The sequence below is a fragment of the Oncorhynchus masou genome, chromosome 27, assembly GCF_036934945.1.
Source record: "Oncorhynchus masou masou isolate Uvic2021 chromosome 27, UVic_Omas_1.1, whole genome shotgun sequence".
NCBI classification, from domain to species: Eukaryota; Metazoa; Chordata; class Actinopteri; order Salmoniformes; family Salmonidae; genus Oncorhynchus; species Oncorhynchus masou.
The window spans coordinates 7,475,196-7,500,771 of NC_088238.1; the positions used below are offsets into that span (position 1 = coordinate 7,475,196).

General features: G+C 45.7%; 1 protein-coding gene across 1 annotated transcript in view; it reads left to right on the top strand.

Moving 5' to 3' along the window:
• The first annotated feature begins 2,083 nt into the window (after window positions 1–2,083).
• Window positions 2,084–25,576, top strand: part of LOC135516572 (glutamate receptor-interacting protein 1-like) — a 233,758-nt gene continuing 210,265 nt past the window's right edge. The window contains 2 exon segments of the mRNA XM_064940922.1: window positions 2,084–2,423; window positions 21,929–22,009. Coding sequence (XP_064796994.1) covers window positions 2,084–2,423; window positions 21,929–22,009 — 421 coding nt within the window.

Genomic DNA, 25,576 nt, shown 5'->3' on the forward strand with positions numbered 1-25,576 from the left:
GACAGAGACCTGCTAGATGAGGTATTATAACCTGACAGAGGCCTGCTAGATGAGGTATTATAACCTGACAGAGCCAGAGGCCTGCTAGATGAGGTATTATAACCTGACAGAGCCAGAGGCCTGCTAGATGAGGTATTATAACCTGACAGAGGCCTGCTAGATGAGGTATTATAACCTGACAGAGGTCTGCTAGATGAGGTATTATAACCTGACAGAGGCCTGCTAGATGAGGTATTATAACCTAACAGAGGCTTGCTAGATGAGGTATTAGAACCTGACAGAGGCCTGCTAGATGAGGTATTATAACCTGACAGAGGCCTGCTAGATGAGGTATTATAACCTGACAGAGGCCTGCTAGATGAGGTATTACAACCTGACAGAGGCCTGCTAGATGAGGTATTACAACCTGACAGAGGCCTGCTAGATGAGGTATTAGAACCTGACAGAGGCCTGCTAGATGAGGTATTATAACCTGACAGAGGCCTGCTAGATGAGGTATTACAACCTGACAGAGGCCTGCGAGATGAGGTATTACAACCTGACAGAGGCCTGCTAGATGAGGTATTAGAACCTGACAGAGGCCCGCTAGATGAGGTATTATAACCTGACAGAGGCCTGCTAGATGAGGTATTATAACCTGACAGAGGCCTGCTAGATGAGGTATTATAACCTGACAGAGCCAGAGGCCTGCTAGATGAGGTATTATAACCTGACAGAGCCAGAGGCCTGCTAGATGAGGTATTATAACCTGACAGAGGCCTGCTAGATGAGGTATTATAACCTGACAGAGCCATATGTCTGCTAGATGAGGTATTACAACCTGACAGAGCCAGAGGCCTGCTAGATGAGGTATTATAACCTGACAGAGGCCTGCTAGATGAGGTATTATAACCTGACAGAGGCCCGCTAGATGAGGTATTATAACCTGACAGAGGCCTGCTAGATGAGGTATTATAACCTGACAGAGCCAGAGGCCTGCTAGATGAGGTATTATAACCTGACAGAGGCCTGCTAGATGAGGTATTACAACCTGACAGAGGCCTGCTAGATGAGGTATTATAACCTGACAGAGGCCCGCTAGATGAGGTATTATAACCTGACAGAGGCCTGCTAGATGAGGTATTATAACCTGACAGAGCCAGAGGCCTGCTAGATATGGTATTATAACCTGACAGAGGCCTGCTAGATGAGGTATTACAACCTGACAGAGGCCTGCTAGATGAGGTATTATAACCTGACAGAGGCCCGCTAGATGAGGTATTATAACCTGACAGAGGCCTGCTAGATGAGGTATTATAACCTGACAGAGACCTGCTAGATGAGGTATTATAACCTGACAGAGGCCTGCTAGATGAGGTATTATAACCTGACAGAGCCAGAGGCCTGCTAGATGAGGTATTATAACCTGACAGAGCCAGAGGCCTGCTAGATGAGGTATTATAACCTGACAGAGGCCTGCTAGATGAGGTATTACAACCTGACAGAGGCCTGCTAGATGAGGTATTACAACCTGACAGAGGCCTGCTAGATGAGGTATTAGAACCTGACAGAGGCCTGCTAGATGAGGTATTATAACCTGACAGAGGCCTGCTAGATGAGGTATTATAACCTGACAGAGGCCTGCTAGATGAGGTATTATAACCTGACAGAGGCCTGCTAGATGAGGTATTAGAACCTGACAGAGGCCTGCTAGATGAGGTATTATAACCTGACAGAGGCCTGCTAGATGAGGTATTATAACCTGACAGAGGCCTGCTAGATGAGGTATTATAACCTGACAGAGGCCTGCTAGATGAGGAAGAGAGATGTTTAAGCATCAGCTTGGCATGACGACAGACTTCATCTCATCAGGTTCCTCCCAAGATCAGTGTTATTAGACGTTGTTCAGTGTGTCTTCTGAAGATGTTCAGCTTAGTACAGATCAGCCTCCCTCCAACATGGAAATAATATTGACATAAAAAAAAGACATTTCCTGGAATAGCTGACCTTGTTCCTGATCATGTTGTCTTACTTGAATTGGTTTAGGCACGTTGGAGTTGAACCACAGTCCCCTAGCAGCTTGATAAGCACCAGAACTACTAGGATGTGTCCCAAAAGGCACCCTATTCCCTACGTACGGCACTACGGACGGGCACTACGGACCGGCCCTACGGACCGGCCCTACGGACCGGCTCTACGGACCGGCTCTACGGACCGGCACTACGGACCGGCTCTATGGACCGGCCCTATGGACCGGCACTATGGACCGGCACTATGGACCGGCACTATGGACCGGCCCTATGGACCGGCACTATGGACCGGCACTATGGACCGGCACTATGGACCGGCACTATGGACCGGCCCTATGGACCGGCACTATGGACCGGCTCTATGGACCGGCCCTATGGACCGGCACTATGGACCGGCACTATGGACCAGCCCTGGTTAAAAATAGGGCACTATGGACCGGCACTATGGACCGGCACTATGGACCAGCCCTGGTTAAAAATAGGGCACTATGGACCGGCACTATGGACCGGCCCTATGGACCGGCACTATGGACCGGCTCTATGGACCGGCCCTATGGACCGGCCCTATGGACCGGCACTATGGACCGGCACTATGGACCAGCCCTGGTTAAAAATAGGGCACTATGAAGGGAATAGGGTGCCATTTGGGACGTAGTCTAGTAGTTCTGGTCCTCTGCCCTCCTCCAAGCCTTTAGATGGGTCAACAGAAGACGGGAGCACCCAGATGGCCTCCTCTCTCTCTCTCTCTCTCTCCCTCTCTCTCTCTCTGTCTGTCTCTGTCTCTCTCTCTCTGTGTCTCTCTCTCTCGCTCTGTCTCTCTCTATCTCTCTCTGTCTCTCTGCCTCTCTCTCTGTCTCACTCTCTCTCTGTCTCTCTCACACTCTCTCTCTGCCTCTCTCTCTCTCTCTGCTCTTCCTCACCTCTCTCTCTCTACCTCTCTCTCTCTCTTTCTGCACTTCCTCCTCTCTCGATCTGCACGTCCTTCTCTCTATATATCTCTCTCTCTTTCTCTCTCTGGTCTCTCTCTCTCAGACCATTGAGTCATACACAGATTCTGGACTGACTGACTGGCACTGTGTGTGGGGTTATACAGGGCTGAGTGGTGCTTGTCTCTTCACCAAGAGCCATGCTGATTCCATCCCAGTCAGGCTGTATGGCCAGTCCTTGCCTGCTTGGCCCCTGCTGACCAGATCATGACACAGACAGGTTATGGGTTAGTGTAGGGCTGTCTGCTGGTAATGGTCAGTGCTCCGGGGACGAGGGTTAGCAGAGAGAACTGCAACCGCTGTTAGTGGAAGTGCAGCCAAAAGTCAAATGGTGCATCTGAGAAGACCGGTGCATCTCTCTCTCTCTCTCACAATGAGCAGCTGTTGATTTTACTGCACACCAACGGCCACACATCTAGGGCTGTTGATTTTACTGCACACCAACGGCCACACATCTAGGGCTGTTGATTTTACTGCACACCAACTGCCACACATCTAGGGCTGTTGATTTTACTACACACCAACGGCCACACATCTTGGGCTGTTGATTTTACTAAACACTACGACCACACATCTAGGGCTGTTGATTTTACTGCACACCAACGGCCACACATCTAGGGCTGTTGATTTTACTGCACACCAACGGCCACACATCTAGGGCTGTTGATTTTACTAAACACCAACGACCACACATCTTGGGCTGTTGATTTTACTGCACACCAACGGCCACACATCTAGGGCTGTTGATTTTACTGCACACCAACGGCCACACATCTAGGGCTGTTGATTTTACTGCACACCAACGGCCACACATCTAGGGCTGTTGATTTTACTAAACACCAACGACCACACATCTTGGGCTGTTGATTTTACTAAACACTACGACCACACATCTAGGGCTGTTGATTTTACTAAACACTACGACCACACATCTAGGTCTGTTGATTTTACTAAACACTACGACCACACATTTTGGGCTGTTGATTTTACTAAACACTACGACCACACATCTTGGGCTGTTGATTTTACTGCACACCAACGACCACACATCTTGGGCTGTTGATTTTACTAAACACCAACGACCACACATCTAGGGCTGTTGATTTTACTAAACACCAACGACCACACATCTTGGGCTGTTGATTTTACTAAACACTACGACCACACATCTAGGGCTGTTGATTTTACTAAACACCAACGACCACACATGTAGGGCTGTTGATTTTACTAAACACCAACTGTCACACTTCTATGCCTTTCCCGTGGTGGGTCTTACCAACGGGGTGTTTCCCCACTGTGGCGTCGTGTAGGGCTGTTGTCGGGACCATATTACCGCCACACCGACAGTCATTAGTCAGGACCGCAGTCAAGTTCCACATGATTGTTGAGTCACTGTGATCTCCTCTTCTACACTCAAGACATGTGTTGTTAGTACCCATATCGCTAACGACCAGCTAATGGCCTGGTACTGAGGGCTCTAACTACCAGCAGGTCCTAATGGCCTGGTACTCAGGGCTCTATTGTTCCTCCATCAGGTCATAATGGCCTGGTACTCAGGGCTCTAACTACCAGCAAGTCCTAATGACCTGGTACTCAGGGCTCTATTGTCCCTCCATCAGATCCTAATGGTCTGGTACTCAGGGCTCTATTGTTCCTCCATCAGGTCATAATGGCCTGGTACTCAGGGCTCTAACTACCAGCAAGTCCTAATGACCTGGTACTCAGGGCTCTATTGTCCCTCCATCAGATCCTAATGACCTGGTACTCAGGGCTCTATTGTCCCTCCATCAGGTCATAATGGTCTGGTACTCAGGGCTCTATTGTCCCTCCATCAGGTCATAATGTTCTGGTACTCAGGGCTCTATTGTCCCTCCATCAGATCCTAATGGTCTGGTACTCAGGGCTCTATTGTCCCTCCATCAGGTCATGATGGTCTGGTACTCAGAGCTCTATTGTCCCTCCATCAGGTCATAATGGCCTGGTACTCAGGGCTCTATTGTCCCTCCATCAGATCCTAATGGTCTGGTACTCAGGGCTCTATTGTCCCTCCATCAGGTCATAATGGTCTGGTACTCAGAGCTCTATTGTCCCTCCATCAGGTCCTAATGGCCTGGTACTCAGGGCTCTATTGTCCCTCCATCAGATCCTAATGGTCGGGTACTCAGGGCTCTATTGTCCCTCCATCAGGTCCTAATATTCTGGTATTCAGGGCTCTATTGTCCCTCCATCAGGTCCTAATGGCCTGGTACTCAGGGCTCTATTGTCCCTCCATCAGGTCCTAATATTCTGGTACTCAGGGCTCTATTGTCCCTCCATCAGGTCCTAATGGCCTGGTACTCAGGGCTCTATTGTTCGTCTAACCACTCTGACATCAATGCAAATACAATCTAAAATCACATCAAACACGGATCATCCAAACAGTATCCTGCTTTTATAACTCACCTCACTGTGATGATCAATTTGAAGAAAGAAGTTCAACAGCAAGTTGAAACTGAGTGGAACACATGGTCATTGTGGATGTGGTTTCTAGAATGTATAGATAGGCCTATACTAGATGGACTGGTTACCTGATGGGAGAGAATGTATAGGCCCATACTAGATGGACTGGTTACCTGATGGGAGAGAATGTAAAGGCCCATACTAGATGGACTGGTTACCTGATGGGAGAGAATGTAAAGGCCCATACTAGATGGACTGGTTACCTGATGGGAGAGAATGTAAAGGCCCATACTAGATGGACTGGTTACCTGATGGGAGAGAATGTATAGATAGGCCCATACTAGATGGACTGGTTACCTGATGGGAGAGAATGTATAGATAGGCCTATACTAGATGGACTGGTTACCTGATGGGAGAGAATGTAAAGGCCTATACTAGATGGACTGGTTACCTGATGGGAGAGAATGTAAAGGCCCATACTAGATGGACTGGTTACCTGATGGGAGAGAATGTATAGGCCCATACTAGATGGACTGGTTACCTGATGGGAGAGAATGTAAAGGCCCATACTAGATGGACTGGTTACCTGATGGGAGAGAATGTATAGGCCCATACTAGATGGACTGGTTACCTGATGGGAGAGAATGTATAGGCCTATACTAGATTGTCACGTAGAGTAGGCCAGAAGGCTAAACTGGATAACCTAACCTCTATCAAAATAAAAAGATGGCGGAACCGCAAAAGTTCTTCTGTGCAAAGGTGTTTATTTACAAGTGATTCCGGAACAAAAAACAACAGTACTGCCATCAACATCTACCTTATGGGACAACTTAAAAACAATGCTGCCCCATCCACAGCTCAATCCAAGCTGCCTCTTCATGACTGAAAGAGAGGCTCCTTTTGTAGGGCTAGCCCCTCCCCTCAGAACAATTAACCATAATTAATTAATCAATTAACAATACAAACCTACATTTTCCATGAACTAAACATACTAAAGGATATACATTGCAACACGGTTTTAAACAATATCACAACATAACATTTACAACATTACATCACTACTGACAATATCTTTCAATATGCCCATATTCATTAATGAGCCATTTGGGACAGGCACTATAAAGCCAACCCAATTCCCTTAGTTCGGGTCCTTTTCCAACATACCCGGAAGCTACAGAGATGGAGAGAGAGGAACAGAACAAACAAACAATGCGCTCATCCACAACATTGATAAGTATAATAATTATTGTATCTCTCAAATATGAACATTGACAAGTGTGAAATGCATGCACCAAGACAGAAGTTAATTTGTGTGTCGACCCACATTGTTAACTTATCTTATAATGGCGCAGGGAGGAGTGATGAATATGTGTGTGCGTTAAAGAACCAAATGCTGCCCACGGCCAGTGACGGACTTCTACGTCACATAGATGGACTGGTTACCTGATGGGAGAGAATGTATAGGCCTATACTAGATGGACTGGTTACCTGATGGGAGAGAATGTATAGGCCCATACTAGATGGACTGGTTACCTGATGGGAGAGAATGTAAAGGCCCATACTAGATGGACTGGTTACCTGATGGGAGAGAATGTAAAGGCCCATACTAGATGGACTGGTTACCTGATGGGAGAGAATGTATAGGCCCATACTAGATGGACTGGTTACCTGATGGGAGAGAATGTAAAGGCCCATACTAGATGGACTGGTTACCTGATGGGAGAGAATGTAAAGGCCCATACTAGATGGACTGGTTACCTGATGGGAGAGAATGTAAAGGCCCATACTAGATGGACTGGTTACCTGATGGGAGAGAATGTAAAGGCCCATACTAGATGGACTGGTTACCTGATGGGAGAGAATGTATAGGCCCATACTAGATGGACTGGTTACCTGATGGGAGAGAATGTATAGGCCCATACTAGATGGACTGGTTACCTGATGGGAGAGAATGTAAAGGCCCATACTAGATGGACTGGTTACCTGATGGGAGAGAATGTAAAGGCCCATACTAGATGGACTGGTTACCTGATGGGAGAGAATGTATAGGCCCATACTAGATGGACTGGTTACCTGATGGGAGAGAATGTATAGATAGGCCCATACTAGATGGACTGGTTACCTGATGGGAGAGAATGTAAAGGCCCATACTAGATGGACTGGTTACATGATGGGAGAGAATGTATAGATAGGCCCATACTAGATGGACTGGTTACCTGATGGGAGAGAATGTATAGGCCTAGACGGTTGCTGTTGGTTCATTGATTAGTCGGGCGGCTTACAAAGTTAGTCTACAATCATATTGCATTTGTATTTGATTTTCAATATACTAATTGGGGATGTGTTTATATTTTGATAATTAATAGGCTGACACATTACCTTTAGCGACAGAATATCTCACCACCGTACATTTCCATGTCCTCCTCTCTCTTCTTCGTTCCTTTCTCCAGCGTGCAGAGGAGAAGGGCCTGTCAACAGTCTAATGAAATATGTTTTAAGTTGTGAAGACATATTACGACGATCGATGTTCCCGAAACAGACTTGGTTATTCTAAATGACGCTCTTGAGTAGGAGAGCCCCACGGCATGCAGAGTTTGGGCAGAATATCGGCTGTCACGCAACGAGAGGCTGCGGGTTATTGTGGGTTATTGTCTATGGTTAGTTGCCTGTGTCTGCACTTGTTTATATACATTATATATATATATACATATATATACATAGCATCACGTTCGTTTTTGGTAAATAAGAAGAATGTATTCACATCACGCTGTTCCTTGGTCTCCTCCATTCGACGAACGTGACATATTGTTGTTATAGAACCCGGAGGAGCCGACCTGGTTGACAAACCGTAGGAAAAGTGGCCTCCATTTTCTTTCCCAGTGTATACTGATTACAGGGATGTTACCCCTCTGCCTCTGCTCCTGCCCATTGGATAATGGGCCGTTCTAAATCCAAACCATTTTGACATATTAGTAAAGACAAGATTACAATGAGAAGAGTCTGATGGGTGAAACTATGATCACTTGATGAGAGAAACCAGCGTGTGCAGCCTGAGGCAAGGAACAGAGAGCAAGAGGTTGTTTATTGTGTGACTTTCTCAAATCATCATTAGCCTGTCGTTGGATCATGGGGGTTTGTATCATAACTAACTAAAGATGCCAAATAACTTTAAATCGAGCATATAGCACCTGTTTCAAATGATCACTTCTACGCTCAACATCATATGCGAACGTCCTGTTTTAACTTAAAAGTCTAATACAATCTACAGCTTGTAATTGCGAGCCAGAATTGTGCCAACTCTTTACCAAACCCTCTCGCTCCCCAGACACACAGACATACCTTCTAACTGAAGGACAGACAACACACAGTGGAACACACAGTGACTGCCCAGACACACAGACAGACCTTCTAACTGAAGGACAGACAACGCACAGTGGAACACACAGTGACTGCCCAGACACACAGAGAAGACACAACACACAGTGACTGCCCAGACACACAGACAGACCTTCTAACTGACGGACAGACAACACACAGTGGAACACAATGACTGCCCAGACACACAGACAGACCTTCTAACTGAAGGACAGACAACACACAGTGGAACACAGTGACTGCCCAGACACACAGACAAACCTTCTAACTGAAGGACAGAACACACAGTGACTGCCCAGACACACAGACAGACCTTCTAACTGAAGGACAGAACACACAGTGACTGCCCAGACACACAGACAGACCTTCTAACTGACGGACAGACGACACACAGTGACTGCCCAGACACACAGAGAATACACAACACACAGTGGAACACACAGTGACTCCAAAAAGCCTTTAATGTATTGGTACCTAAGTATCGTGATAATATCATATCGAGACGTCCCTAGTAATCCCCACCACTTACACACACACACACACACACACACACACACACACACACACACACACACAATCATCTCCACAGGGTAGTGTAATACAAATCCATAGCTCTAGGAGAGGTCTTTAATAGAGCGGTAGACAGGGTAGCAGGGTCTTATTGATGGTCAGAGAGAGGAGGGAGGGAAGGGAGACAAAGAGACGAGGGAGAGGAACAGAGAGAGAGAAAGAGACGAGGGAGAGAGAGGGGGTAGAGGAACAGAGAGAGGAGGGAGGGAAGGGAGACAAAGAGACGAGGGAGAGGAACAGAGAGAGAGAAAGACGAGGGAGAGAGAGGGGGAGAGGAACAGAGAGAGAGATAGAGACGAGGGAGAAAGAGGGGGGAGAGGAACATAAAGAGAGGGAGAGGAACAGAGAGAGAGAAAGAGACAAGGGAGAGAGAGGGGGAGATGAACAGAGAGAGAAAGAGACGAGGGAGAGAGAAATAAAGATAGAGGGGGAGGGAAAGGGAGAGAGAGGGGGGAGAGGAACAGAGAGAGAGAAAGAGACGAGGGAGAGAGAAATAAAGATAGAGGGGGAGGGAAAGGGAGAGAGAGAGAGTACATGCTGATCCAGTTAGCAGCAGGTCCCACTGTGAGTCTCACTCAGCACAATGAGCAGAATACCAAGTGTTCTAGAGTCTCACTCAGCACAATGAGCAGAATACCAAGTGTTCTAGAGTCTCACTCAGCACAATGAGCAGAATACCAAGTGTTCTAGAGTCTCACTCAGCACAATGAGCAGAATACCAAGTGTTCTAGAGTCTCACTCAGCACAATGAGCAGAATACCAAGTGTTCTAGAGTCTCACTCAGCACAATGAGCAGAATACCAAGTGTTCTAGAGTCTCACTCAGCACAATGAGCAGAATACCAAGTGTTCTAGAGTCTCACTCAGCACAATGAGCAGAATACCAAGTGTTCTAGAGTCTCACTCAGCACAATGAGCAGAATACCAAGTGTTCTAGAGTCTCACTCAGCACAATGAGCAGAATACCAAGTGTTCTAGAGTCTCACTCAGCACAATGAGCAGAATACCAAGTGTTCTAGAGTCTCACTCAGCACAATGAGCAGAATACCAAGTGTTCTAGAGTCTCACTCAGCACAATGAGCAGAATACCAAGTGTTCTAGAGTCTCACTCGGCACAATGAGCAGAATACAGCGTGTTCTAGAGTCTCACTCAGCACAATGAGCAGAATACAGAGTGTTCTAGAGTCTCACTCAGCACAATGAGCAGAATACAGAGTGTTCTAGAGTCTCACTCAGCACAATGAGCAGAATACAGCGTGTTCTAGAGTCTCACTCAGCACAATGAGCAGAATACAGAGTGTTCTAGAGTCTCACTCAGCACAATGAGCAGAATGCCAAGTGTTCTAGAGTCTCACTCAGCACAATGAGCAGAATACCAAGTGTTCTAGAGTCTCACTCGGCACAATGAGCAGAATACAGAGTGTTCTAGAGTCTCACTCGGCACAATGAGCAGAATACAGAGTGTTCTAGAGTCTCACTCAGCACAATGAGCAGAATACCAAGTGTTCTAGAGTCTCACTCAGCACAATGAGCAGAATACAGCGTGTTCTAGAGTCTCATTCAGTACAATGAGCAGAATACAGCGTGTTCTAGAGTCTCACTCAGCACAATGAGCAGAATGCTGTCAGGACCCGGTGACCAAAACCCGGAACAACCCTGGCCAAATCCTGACAAATGCAGCGTGTTCTAGAGTCTCACTCAGTACAATGAGCAGAATACAGAGTGTTCTAGAGTCACACTCAGCACAATGAGCAGAATACCAAGTGTTCTAGAGTCTCACTCAGCACAATGAGCAGAATACAGTGTGTTCTAGAGTCTCATTCAGTACAATGAGCAGAATACAGCGTGTTCTAGAGTCTCACTCAGCACAATGAGCAGAATGCAGTGTTCTAGAGTCTCACTCAGCACAATGAGCAGAATACAGCGTGTTCTAGAGTCACACTCAGCACAATGAGCAGAATACCAAGTGTTCTAGAGTCTCACTCAGCACAATGAGCAGAATACAGTGTGTTCTAGAGTCTCATTCAGTACAATGAGCAGAATACAGCGTGTTCTAGAGTCTCACTCAGCACAATGAGCAGAATGCAGCGTGTTCTAGAGTCTCACTCAGTACAATGAGCAGAATACCAAGTGTTCTAGAGTCTCACTCAGCACAATGAGCAGAATACAGAGTGTTCTAGAGTCTCACTCAGCACAATGAGCAGAATACAGAGTGTTCTAGAGTCTCACTCAGCACAATGAGCAGAATACCAAGTGTTCTAGAGTCTCACTCAGCACAATGAGCAGAATACAGAGTGTTCTAGAGTCTCACTCAGCACAATGAGCAGAATACAGAGTGTTCTAGAGTCTCACTCAGCACAATGAGCAGAATACCAAGTGTTCTAGAGTCTCACTCAGCACAATGAGCAGAATACAGAGTGTTCTAGAGTCTCACTCAGCACAATGAGCAGAATACCAAGTGTTCTAGAGTCTCACTCAGCACAATGAGCAGAATACAGAGTGTTCTAGAGTCTCACTCAGCACAATGAGCAGAATACAGAGTGTTCTAGAGTCTCACTCAGCACAATGAGCAGAATACCAAGTGTTCTAGAGTCTCACTCAGCACAATGAGCAGAATACAGAGTGTTCTAGAGTCTCACTCAGCACAATGAGCAGAATACCAAGTGTTCTAGAGTCTCACTCGGCACAATGAGCAGAATACAGAGTGTTCTAGAGTCTCACTCGGCACAATGAGCAGAATACAGAGTGTTCTAGAGTCTCACTCAGCACAATGAGCAGAATACCAAGTGTTCTAGAGTCTCACTCAGCACAATGAGCAGAATACAGCGTGTTCTAGAGTATCATTCAGTACAATGAGCAGAATACAGCGTGTTCTAGTCTCACTCAGCACAATGAGCAGAATACAGCGTGTTCTAGAGTCTCACTCAGTACAATGAGCAGAATACCGAGTGTTCTAGACTGTCACTCAGCACAATGAGCAGAATGCAGAGTGTTCTAGAGTCTCACTCAGCACAATGAGCAGAATACAGAGTGTTCTAGAGTCTCACTCAGCACAATGAGCAGAACACCAAGTGTCCTATGAACGATCATTATGTTTTTTCCTCATTTAAAACGTCCTGTTTCTGGCACTTAAAGCTCATCATGAACGCAGTGAGAGAGAAAATCAAATGTGTGAATTCATATTGACAGTGTGTGTGCATGATGTATAATGTGTATGCACGATTGTGGTAATGAGTTGCATTAGTTTGCTTGTGTTGTGTGTGTGTGTGTGTGTGTGTGTGTGTGTGTGTGTGTGTAGCCTATGAGGGTATGGCTGGGGTCCATAAGCAGTGGCTGCTGTTCAGTGATGATAGCCCCCCCCCCCCCCTCTGTCTTCACATGACATCCCAGTAATCCCCGACCCCCCTCCATGCATTCCACAAAGCCTAATGTACTGGAGCAATGGAGGATGCTGAGACAAGCACTCATCTGGAGCCCTAAGACAGGAGGTCTTTGTGGGGAGGACAAAGGTATTCTCTTCCTGGTCCTGTCAGAGACTACTACTGTTGTTGTCTTCCTGTCAGACACTACTACTGTTGTTGTCTTCCTGTCAGAGACTACTACTGTTGTTGTCTTCCTGTCAGACACTACTACTGTTGTTGTCTTCCTGTCAGAGACTACTACTGTTGTTGTCTTCCTGTCAGACACTACTACTGTTGTTGTCTTCCTGTCAGAGACACTACTACTGTTGTTGTCTTCCTGTCAGACACTACTACTGTTGTTGTCTTCCTGTCAGACACTACTACTGTTGTTGTCTTCCTGTCAGACACTACTACTGTTGTTGTCTTCCTGTCAGACACTACTACTGTTGTTGTCTTCCTGTCAGAGACTACTGTTGTTGTCTTCCTGTCAGAGAGACTACTACTGTTGTTGTCTTCCTGTCAGAGAGACTACTACTGTTGTTGTCTTCCTGTCAGAGACTACTACTGTTGTTGTCTTCCTGTCAGAGAGACTACTACTGTTGTTGTCTTCCTGTCAGACACTACTACTGTTGTTGTCTTCCTGTCAGAGACTACTACTGTTGTTGTCTTCCTGTCAGAGAGACTACTACTGTTGTTGTCTTCCTGTCAGAGACTACTACTGTTGTTGTCTTCCTGTCAGACACTACTACTGTTGTTGTCTTCCTGTCAGAGACTACTACTGTTGTTGTCTTCCTGTCAGAGACTACTACTGTTGTCTTCCTGTCAGAGACTACTACTGTTATCTTCCTGTCAGAGACTACTACTGCTGTTGTTGTCTTCCTGTCAGACACTACTCCTGTTGGCTTCCTGTCAGGCATTACTACTGTTGTTGGCTTCCTGTCAGGCATTACTACTGTTGTTGGCTTCCTGTCAGACACTACTACTGTTGTTGGCTTCCTGTCAGAGACTACTACTGTTGGCTTCCTGTCAGAGACTACTACTGTTGTTGTCTTCCTGTCAGGCATTACTACTGTTGTTGGCTTCCTGTCAGACACTACTACTGTTGTTGTCTTCCTGTCAGAGACTACTACTGTTGTTGTCTTCCTGTCAGAGACTACTACTGTTGTTGTCTTCCTGTCAGAGACTACTACTGTTGTCTTCCTGTCAGAGACTACTGCTGTTGTTGTCTTCCTGTCAGAGACCACTACTGTTGGCTTCCTGTCAGACACTACTACTGTTGTCTTCCTGTCAGACACTACTACTGTTGTCTTCCTGTCAGAAACTACTGCTGTTGTTGGCTTCCTGTCAGAGACTACTACTGTTGTCTTCCTGTCAGAGACTACTACTGTTGTTGTCTTCCTGTCAGGCATTACTACTGTTGTTGGCTTCCTGTCAGACACTACTACTGTTGTTGTCTTCCTGTCAGAGACTACTACTGTTGTTGTCTTCCTGTCAGAGACTACTACTGTTGTTGTCTTCCTGTCAGAGACTACTACTGTTGTCTTCCTGTCAGAGACTACTGCTGTTGTTGTCTTCCTGTCAGAGACTACTACTGTTGTCTTCCTGTCAGAGACTACTACTGTTATCTTCCTGTCAGAGACTACTACTGCTGTTGTTGTCTTCCTGTCAGACACTACTCCTGTTGGCTTCCTGTCAGGCATTACTACTGTTGTTGGCTTCCTGTCAGACACTACTACTGTTGTTGGCTTCCTGTCAGAGACTACTACTGTTGGCTTCCTGTCAGAGACTACTACTGTTGTTGTCTTCCTGTCAGGCATTACTACTGTTGTTGGCTTCCTGTCAGACACTACTACTGTTGTTGTCTTCCTGTCAGAGACTACTACTGTTGTTGTCTTCCTGTCAGAGACTACTACTGTTGTTGTCTTCCTGTCAGAGACTACTACTGTTGTTGTCTTCCTGTCAGAGACTACTACTGTTGTTGTCTTCCTGTCAGAGACTACTACTGTTGTCTTCCTGTCAGAGACTACTGCTGTTGTTGTCTTCCTGTCAGAGACCACTACTGTTGGCTTCCTGTCAGACACTACTACTGTTGTCTTCCTGTCAGACACTACTACTGTTGTCTTCCTGTCAGAAACTACTGCTGTTGTTGGCTTCCTGTCAGAGACTACTACTGTTGTCTTCCTGTCAGAGACTACTACTGTTGTTGGCTTCCTGTCAGAGACTACTACTGTTGTTGGCTTCCTGTCAGAGACTACTGCTGTTGTTGTCTTCCTGTCAGGCACTACTGCTGTTGTCTTCCTGTCAGAGACTACTGTTGTTGTTGGCTTCCTGTCAGAGACTACTACTGTTGTTGTCTTCCTGGTCCTGTCAGAGACTATTGTTGTTGTCTTCCTGTCAGAGAATAATATTGTTGTCTTCCTGTCAGAGACTACTACTGTTGTTGTCTTCCTGGTCCTGTCAGAGACTATTGTTGTTGTCTTCCTGTCAGAGAATAATATTGTTGTCTTCCTGTCAGAGACTACTACTGTTGTTGTCTTCCTGGTCCTGTCAGAGACTACTACTGTTGTTGTCTTCCTGGTCCTGTCAGAGACTACTGGTGTTGTGTTCCTGAGACTACTGGTTCTGTTCATGCTGCCGTCAGATGCTTATTTCAGCAGTGGATCCGATAACTGTCTGTTGTCTCTGTACTAGGAGAGGGAAGGGGGATCCTCCGTACTGACGGACACACTGAGAGGAAGGGGGATCCTCCGTACTGACGGACACACTGAGATGAAGGGGGATCCTCTGTGTACTGACGGACACACTGAGATGAAGGGGGATCCTCTGTACTGACGGACACACTGAGATGAAGGGGGATCCTCTTTACTGACGGACACACTGAGATGAAGGGGGATCCTCCGTACTGACGGACACACTGAGATGAAGGGGGATCCTCCGTACTGACGGACACACTGAGATGAAGGGGGATCCTCTCCGTACTGACGGACACACTGAGATGAAGGGGGATCCTCTGTACTGACGGACACACTGAGATGAAGGGGGATCCTCCGTACTGACGGACACACTGAGAGGAAGGGATGCCCGTGGTTTGATTGAGTGTTGTCTTTCACCTCAAAACGTTGACATGTCTGAGTTGACAGGTTGGGTCGTCCAGGAGCCGCTCAGATACCGATCCGCCAAGGTGGAGACATCTGCAGCTACCTGGTGACAGTAAAGACCGGGAAACGTGTTCAGTCTACAGAGCATTCAGAAAGTATTCAGACTCCCGCCCTTGTTCACCACATGTTGTTACGTTACAGCCTTATTTTAAAACGGATTAAATTAAACTAAATTCCTCATCAACATCATAGACATTTTTTTTTTTTATGTTTGCAAATTTATATACAAAACATATGTACATAAGTGTTCAGACCCTTTTCATCATGTTTCCATCGATCATCCTTGAGATGTTTCTACAACTTGATTGGAGTCCACCTGTGGTAAATTCTATTGATTGGACATGATTTGGAAAGGCACACACCTGTCTATATAAGGTCCCACAGTGGACAGTGCATTTCAGAGCAATAACCAAGCCATGAGGTCGAAGGAATTGTCCTTAGAGCTCCGGGACAGGATTGTGTCGAGGCACAGATCTGGGGAAGGGCACCAAAACATGTCTGCAGTATTGAATGTCCCCGAGAACACAGTGGCCTCCATCATTGTCAAATGGAAGAAGTGTTGAAACACCAAGACTATTCCTAGAGCCTCTCGGCCAAACTGACCAATCGGGGGAGAGGGGCCTTGGTCAGGGAGATGACCAAGAACCCAATGTTAATTTTGACAGAGCCCCAGAGTTTCTCTGTGGAGATTTGCAGAACCTTCCAGAAGGACAACCATCTGTACAGCACTCCACCAATCAAGGATTTATGGTAGTGGCCAGATAGAAGCCACTCCTCAGTAAAAGGCACATGACAGCCTGCTTGGAGTTTACCAAAAGGCACCTAAAGACTCTCAGGCCATGAGAAACAAGGTTCTCCGGTCTGATGAAACCAAGTTTGAACTCTTTGGCCTGAATGCCAAGCGTCACGTCTGGAGGAAACCTGGCACCATCCCTACGGTGAAGCATGGTGGCGGCATCATGCTGTGGGGATGTTTTTCAGAAGCAGGGACTGGGAGACTAGTCAGGAACGAGGGAAAGATGAAACGAGAAAAGTACAGCGAGATCCTTGATGAAAACCTGCTCCAGAGAGCTCAGGACCTCAGACTGGGGTGGAGGTTCACCTTCCAACAGCACGACAACACTAACAGGATTGGCTTGGGGACAAGTCTCTGAATGTCCTTGAGTGGCCCAGCCAGAGTCCGGACTTGAACCAGATCGAGCATCTCTAGAGACCTGAAAATAGCTATGCAGCAACACTCCCCATCCAACCTGAAGAAGAAGACTCCAGGCTGCCAAAGGTGCTTCAACAAAGTACTGAGTAAAGGGTCTGAATATTTGTGTAAATGTCAGTTTTTATTTTGAATAAATGTACAAAAATGTGTGAATAGTTTTTTTAACCCCTCATCAATCTACACACAATACCCCATATTGACATCACAATACCTCATAATGACATCACAATACCCCATATTGACATCACGATACCCCATAATGACATCACAATACCCCATATTGACATCACAATACCCCATAATGACATCACAATACCCCATATTGACATCACAATACCCCATAATGACATCACAATACCCCATATTGACATCACAATACCCCATAATGACAAAGCAAATCTTGTTTTTTAGAGATGTTTTGCTAATTTTTTAGAAAATGTAAAAAAAAAATATATATATATATCACAGGCTGTAACGTAACAAAATGTGGAAATGTAAGTGGTCTGAATACTTTCCTGAATGCACAGTGTATATAAATATATATATATATATATGTAATTTACACACTCAACGGTCAGTTTATTAGGTACACCACCCAGTTCATGAAAATGGATGCTCCTTCAGACAGTGAGTCAAGTGGCTGTGGCTTGCTATATATAGCAGGCAGACAGGCATCGAGGCATTCAGTTACTGTTTTACGTTATAATGAGCAAAATGAGTGACCTGAGCGACCTTGAGTGTTGTTTGATCATCAGTGGCAGGTGCACCTGTTCCAGTCTCTCAGAAACGGCCCCCTGGGCATTTCCACACACGACGGTGTCTAGGGTTTACAGAGAACGGTGCGACAAACAAAAAACATCCAGTCAGTGGCAGTCCTGTGGGTGGGAAACAGCTCGTTGATGAGATGCAAGCGAACAGGCAGACCACAAAACAACGGAGTAGTTCAACAGTGGTGCGCAGAAGGACATGTCTCATCGGTCCTTGTCACGGATTGGCTATTGCAGCAGACGACCACCCTGGGTTCCTATCAGCTGAAAACAAGAAGAAGCTGCTCCAGTGGGCGGGCCATCACCAACACTGGACTATCAGGGTGTAGAAAAACACCTCCTGGACCGACGAATCTCGGTTCCTGTTTAGTCCTGCTGATGGCAGAGTCAGGATTTGGACTAAGCAGCACGAGTCCATGGTCCCATCCTGCCTGGTGTCAACGGGACAGGCTGGTGGAGGTGGTATCTACAGCAACTGCACAATGCCATTGCGTCAGCATGGACCAACGTCCCCTTAGAACGTTTCCCGACTTGTAGAATCCACGCCCCAAAGAATTCAGGCTGTTCTGGAAGCCAAGGAGGATCCGACCCGGTACTAGATGGGTTAATAAACTGTCCAGTGTATATATACAGTATATATATTTGTACGAATTTCAGTCATTTACTTTTCAAATAACACTAATTTAGTCTTTGTATTTAACGTTATCTCAGAGCATCATGAGAACTATTATTATTATTATTATTTTATCTCTATTTTACTAGGCAAGTCAGTTAAGAACAAATTCTTATTTTCAATGACGGCCTAGGAACAGTGGGTTAACTGCCTGTTCAGGGGCAGAATGACAGATTTGTACCTTGTCAGCTCGGGGATTTGAACTTGCAACCTTTCGGTTACTAGTCGAACGCTCTAACCACTAGGCTACCTATGACGGTATTGGCTACTTCACTGGAGCTCAAGGCCAGAGTGGTGTACTCTTCATCATTGTACTCTGTGTTTGTGAGTGCTGTCGTAGGACTGATGTGGTGTTGGATGTGTGTCTGTTGTTTTGGACGCTTGGATTCACTTCCTTGTCGTTATCCTCTCAATGTCTTGTTTGAGTCCTATCAAGGGATGTTGTGTGGTTGTGAGTGCTATCTGACTCCTTGGTCCTGGTGAGAGGGTTGTTGACTGTGTGGTTGTAGTGCTATCTGACTCCTTGGTCCTGGTGAGAGGGTTGTTGACTGTGTGGTTGTAGTGCTATCTGCCTCCTTGGTCCTGGTGAGAGGGTTGTTGACTGTGTGGTTGTAGTGCTATTTGTCTCCTTGGTCTTGGTGAGAGGGTTGTTGACTGTGAGTAGTGCTATCTGACTCCTTGGTCCTGGTGAGAGGGTTGTTGACTGTGTGGTTGTAGTGCTATCTGACTCCTTGGTCCTGGTGAGAGGGTTGTTGACTGTGTGGTTGTAGTGCTATCTGACTCCTTGGTCCTGGTGAGGGGGTTGTTGACTGTGTGGTTGTAGTGCTATCTGACTCCTTGGTCCTGGTGAGAGGGTTGTTGACTGTGTGGTTGTAGTGCTATCTGCCTCATTGGTCCTGGTGAGAGGGTTGTTGACTGTGTGGTTGTAATGCTATCTGTCTCCTTGGTCCTGGTGAGAGGGTTGTTGACTGTGAGTAGTGCTATTTGTCTCCTTGGTCCTGGTGAGGGGGTTGTTGACTGTGTGGTTGTAGTGCTATCTTCCTTAGTCCTGGTGAGAGGGTTGTTGACTGTGATTAGTGCTATTTGTCTCCTTGGTCCTGGTGAGAGGGTTGTTGACTGTGTGGTTGTAGTGCTATCTGTCTCCTTGGTCCTGGTGAGAGGGTTGTTGACTGTGAGTAGTGCTATCTGACTCCTTGGTCCTGGTGAGAGGGTTGTTGACTGTGTGGTTGTAGTGCTATCTGCCTCCTTGGTCCTGGTGAGAGGGTTGTTGACTGTGTGGTTGTAGTGCTATCTGCCTCCTTGGTCCTGGTGAGATGTTTGTTAATTAACTGTGTGGTTGTAGTGCTATCTGCCTCCTTGGTCCTGGTGAGATGTTTGTTAATTAACTGTGTGGTTGTGATGCTATCTGACTCCTTGGTGGTTGTAGTGCTATCTGACTCCTTGGTCCTGTTGAGGGGGTTGTTGACTGTGTGGTTGTAGTGCTATCTGACTCCTTGGTCCTGGTGAGAGGGTTGTTGACTGTGAGTAGTGCTATCTGACTCCTTGGTCCTGGTGAGGGGGTTGTTGACTGTGTGGTTGTAGTGCTATCTGACTCCTTGGTCCTGGTGAGAGGGTTGTTGACTGTGTGGTTGTAGTGCTATCTGACTCCTTGGTCCTGGTGAGAGGGTTGTTGACTGTGAGTAGTGCTATCTGACTCCTTGGTCCTGGTGAGAGGGTTGTTGACTGTGAGTAGTGCTATCTGACTCCTTGGTCCTGGTGAGAGGGTTGTTGACTGTGAGGTTGTAGTGCTATCTGTCTCCTTGGTCCTGTTGAGGGGGTTGTTGACTGTGTGGTTGTAGTGCTATCTGACTCCTTGGTCCTGGTGAGAGGGTTGTTGACTGTGAGTAGTGCTATCTGCCTCCTTGGTCCTGGTGAGGGGGTTGTTGACTGTGTGGTTGTGATGCTATCTGACTCCTTGGTCCTGTTGAGGGGGTTGTTGACTGTGTGGTTGTAGTGCTATCTGACTCCTTGGTCCTGTTGAGGGGGTTGTTGACTGTGTGGTTGTAGTGCTATCTGACTCCTTGGTCCTGGTGAGAGGGTTGTTGACTGTGTGGTTGTAGTGCTATCTGACTCCTTGGTCCTGGTGAGGGGGTTGTTGACTGTGTGGTTGTGATGCTATCTGCCTCTTTGGTCCTGGTGAGAGGGTTGTTGACTGTGTGGTTGTAGTGCTATCTGACTCCTTGGTCTTGGTGAGGGGGTTGTTGACTGTGTGGTTGTGATGCTATCTGACTCCTTGGTCCTGGTGAGGGGGTTGTTGACTGTGTGGTTGTAGTGCTATCTGACTCCTTGGTCTTGGTGAGGGGGTTGTTGACTGTGTGGTTGTGATGCTATCTGACTCCTTGGTCCTGGTGAGGGGGTTGTTGACTGTGTGGTTGTAGTGCTATCTGACTCCTTGGTCCTGGTGAGGGGGTTGTTGACTGTGTGGTTGTGATGCTATCTATCTCCTTAGTCCTGGTGAGGGGGTTGTTGACTGTGTGGTTGTCGTGCTATCTGACTCCTTGGTCCTGGTGAGATGTTTGTTAATTAACTGTGTGGTTGTGATGCTATCTGGCTCCTTGGTCCTGGTGAGATGTTTGTTAATTAACTGTGTGGTTGTGATGCTATCTGGCTCCTTGGTCCTGGTGAGGGGGTTGTTGACTGTGTGGTTGTAGTGCTATCTGACTCCTTGGTCCTGGTGAGGGGGTTGTTGACTGTGTGGTTGTAGTGCTATCTGTCTCCTTGGTCCTGGTGAGATGTTTGTTAATTAACTGTGTGGTTGTGATGCTATCTGGCTCCTTGGTCCTGGTGAGAGGGTTGTTGACTGTGTGGTTGTAATGCTATCTGCCTCCTTGGTCCTGGTGAGAGGGCTGTTGACTGTGTGGTTGTGAGTGCTATCTGCCTCATTGGTCCTGGTGAGAGGGTTGTTGACTGTGTGGTTGTAGTGCTATCTGTCTCCTTGGTCCTGGTGAGAGGGCTGTTGACTGTGTGGTTGTAGTGCTATCTGTCTCCTTGGTCCTGGTGAGAGGGCTGTTGACTGTGTGGTTGTAGTGCTATCTGCCTCCTTGGTCCTGGTGAGAGGGTTGTTGACTGTGTGGTTGTAGTGCTATATGCCTCATTGGTCCTGGTGAGAGGGTTGTTGACTGTGTGGTTGTAATGCTATCTGTCTCCTTGGTCCTGGTGAGAGGGTTGTTGACTGTGAGTAGTGCTATCTGACTCCTTGGTCCTGGTGAGAGAGTTGTTGACTGTGTGGTTGTGAGTGCTACAGTAGTCATCCCAACCCAGTAGCTGACAGTGTCTTTCCCTGCCTTGTTGTTCTCCAGATGAGGGGCCATACACAAAGCACTCCAACCCCTCCAGGCCACCGGATGGAGCGCTGGCCATCAGGAGGCAGAGTATCCCAGGTAAGGATACATAACCTCTGACCTCTGACCCCTCACTGCGCCTTGACTTTTAATCTCTCACCTCTGAACCCTAACCTGATTGTCCCCAAACGTGATCGACCCATCACCCCTTACCTGATTGGACACTCCTCACCTAATACCTCCCAGCTACTACCTAACCCACACCTCCCAATGATTAACCCCTCCCCTCACCAGTCCTTTCCTAGGGCACTAAGCAGTTCAATGCACACTTCAATATGTTGTGATCCCTTACCTGCCTGTACCTGTCCTTACCTCACCTGACCCTCTGCCCTTCACACCCGTAAATGTCTCTCTTTGCCTCTGAAACAAACGGTCTGTACTTCAACAATAGAAAACCTTTACAAACATGCTCTAAATGTCTTGAACAGAATATATTGAACACTTTTACACGGACTCAGTGAGCTCTATCAGAATGTGTTGTTATCTCGTGGACTCAGTGAGCTCTATCAGAATGTGTTGTTATCTCATGGACTCAGTGAGCTCTATCAGAATGTGTTGTATCTCATGGACTCAGTGAGCTCTATCAGAATGTGTTGTTATCTCATGGACTCAGTGAGCTCTATTAGAATGTGTTGTTATCTCATGGACTCAGTGAGCTCTATCAGAATGTGTTGTTATCTCATGGACTCAGTGAGCTTTATCAGAATGTGTTGTTATCTCATGGACTCAGTGAGCTCTATTAGAATGTGTTGTTATCTCATGGACTCAGTGAGCTCTATTAAAATGTGTTGTTATCTCATGGACTCAGTGAGCTCTATCAGAATGTGTTGTATCTCATGGACTCAGTGAGCTCTATCAGAATGTGTTGTTATCTCATGGACTCAGTGAGCTCTATTAGAATGTGTTGTTATCTCATGGACTCAGTGAGCTCTATCAGAATGTGTTGTTATCTCATGGACTCAGTGAGCTCTATCAGAATGTGTTGTTATCTCATGGACTCAGTGAGCTCTATTAGAATGTGTTGTTATCTCATGGACTCAGTGAGCTCTATTAGAATGTGTTGTTATCTCATGGACTCAGTGAGCTTTATCAGAATGTGTTGTATCTCATGGACTCAGTGAGCTCTATCAGAATGTGTTGTTATCTCATGGACTCAGTGAGCTCTATTAGAATGTGTTGTATCTCATGGACTCAGTGAGCTCTATCAGAATGTGTTGTTATCTCATGGACTCAGTGAGCTCTATTAGAATGTGTTGTATCTCATGGACTCAGTGAGCTCTATTAGAATGTGTTGTATCGCTGGGAGCCAACTCTCTGAGCAACAGATTACTGGGCATGTGTTGCGTCTCCTGGCCTCGTCTGAGAGTTATTAACAAGCTGTTCTGTCAACAACAACAACAACAACAACGCCAGGCTCAGCTCCAGAGCGAGATAAAAGTGATATCCTTCACTGCCGATTCAGAGCCACGCTGCTGTTATACACACGGGCCTCATTGGCTTCAGAGAGAGAGTTTAGTCAGGGACACACCGGGGGATGGATAGAGATGTTTGGATCTGTTTGAAAAAGGGGGAGATAGCGATTATGTTTTTTGCGAAAGAGGGAGATAGTGATTATGGTTTTTTGCGAAAGAGGGAGATAGTGATTATGTTTTTTTGTTAAAGGGGGAGATAGTGATTATGGTTTTTTGCGAAAGAGGGAGATAGTGATTATGTTTTTTTGTTAAAGGGGGAGATAGCGATTATGTTTTTTTGCGAAAGAGGGAGATAGTGATTATGTTTTTTTGTTAAAGGGGGAGATAGCGATTATGGTTTTTTGTTAAAGGGGGAGATAGTGATTATGTTTTTTTGCGAAAGAGGGAGATAGTGATTATGTTTTTTTGTTAAAGGGGGAGATAGCGATTATGGTTTTTTGCGAAAGAGGGAGATAGTGATTATGTTTTTTTGTTAAAGGGGGAGATAGCGATTATGGTTTTTGCGAAAGAGGGAGATAGTGATTCTGTTTTTTTTTTTTGTTAAAGGGGGAGATAGTGATTCTGTTTTTTTTTTGTTAAAGGGGGAGATAGTGATTATGTTTTTTTGTTAAAGGGGGAGATAGCGATTATGTTTTTTTGTTAAAGGGGGAGATAGTGATTATGTTTTTTTGTTAAAGGGGAGATAGTGATTATGTTTTTTTGTTAAAGGGGGAGATAGTGATTATGTTTTTTTGTTAAAGGGGGAGATAGTGATTATGTTTTTTTGCGAAAGAGGGAGATAGTGATTATGTTTTTTTGTTAAAGGGGGAGATAGCGATTATGTTTTTTTGCGAAAGAGGGAGATAGTGATTATGTTTTTTTGTTAAAGGGGGAGATAGCGATTATGGTTTTTGCGAAAGAGGGAGATAGTGATTCTGTTTTTTTTTTTGTTAAAGGGGGAGATAGCGATTATGTTTTTTTTTTAGCCAGTCCATGTCCGTAATCTTTTGTCTGGAGGCACTAAGGGCATCATAACCATCTCCTGAAGTCATCAGCCCTGAGGTCAGTCTGATCGCTATAGCAACAAGAGGTCAGTCTGATCGCTGTAGCAACAAGAGGTCAGTCTGGTCATGCTCTGTAATCTGTGATGTTAAAGAAGGGGGAGTGTGTGTGTGTGGGGGGGTCTTTTATCCACAAGGATAGTCTAAATTATCCTTCATTAGACAAAGGCTATTTAAAGCTTAGGGGTTAAGTTTAGGGTTAAGATTTAGGTTAGAATTATAGTTAGGTTTTAGGTTAGAATTAGGGTTAGGTTTTAGGTTAGAATTAGAGTTAGGTTTTAGGTTAGAATTAGGGTTAGGTTTTAGGTTAGAATTAGGGTTAGGTTTTAGGTTAGAATTAGGGTTAGGTTTTAGGTTAGAATTAGGGTTAGGTTTTAGGTTAGAATTAGGGTTAGGTTTTAGGTTAGAATTAGGGTTAGGTTTTAGGTTAGAATTAGAGTTAAGTTTTAGGTTAGAATTAGGGTTAGGTTTTAGGTTAGAATTAGGGTTAGGTTTTAGGTTAGAATTAGGGTTAGGTTTTAGGTTAGAATTAGGGTTAGGATTTAGGTTAGAATTAGAGTTAGGTTTTAGGTTAGAATTAGGGTTAGGTTTTAGGTTAGAATTAGGGTTAGGTTTTAGGTTAGAATGAGAGTTAGGTTTTAGGTTAGAATGAGAGTTAGGTTTTAGGTTAGAATTAGGGTTAGGTTTTAGGTTAGAATGAGAGTTAGGTTTTAGGTTAGAATGAGAGTTAGGTTTTAGGTTAGAATGAGAGTTAGGTTTTAGGTTAGAATTAGGGTTAGGTTTTAGGTTAGAATTAGGGTTAGGTTTTAGGTTAGAATTAGGGTTAGGTTTTAGGTTAGAATTAGGGTTAGGTTTTAGGTTAGAATTAGGGTTAGGTTTTAGGTTAGAATTAGAGTTAGGTTTTAGGTTAGGTTTTAGGTTAGAATTAGGGTTAGGTTTTAGGTTAGAATTAGGGTTAGGTTTTAGGTTAGAATGAGAGTTAGGTTTTAGGTTAGAATGAGAGTTAGGTTTTAGGTTAGAATTAGGGTTAGGTTTTAGGTTAGAATTAGGGTTAGGTTTAGGTTAAAATTAGGGTTAGGTTTTAGGTTAGAATT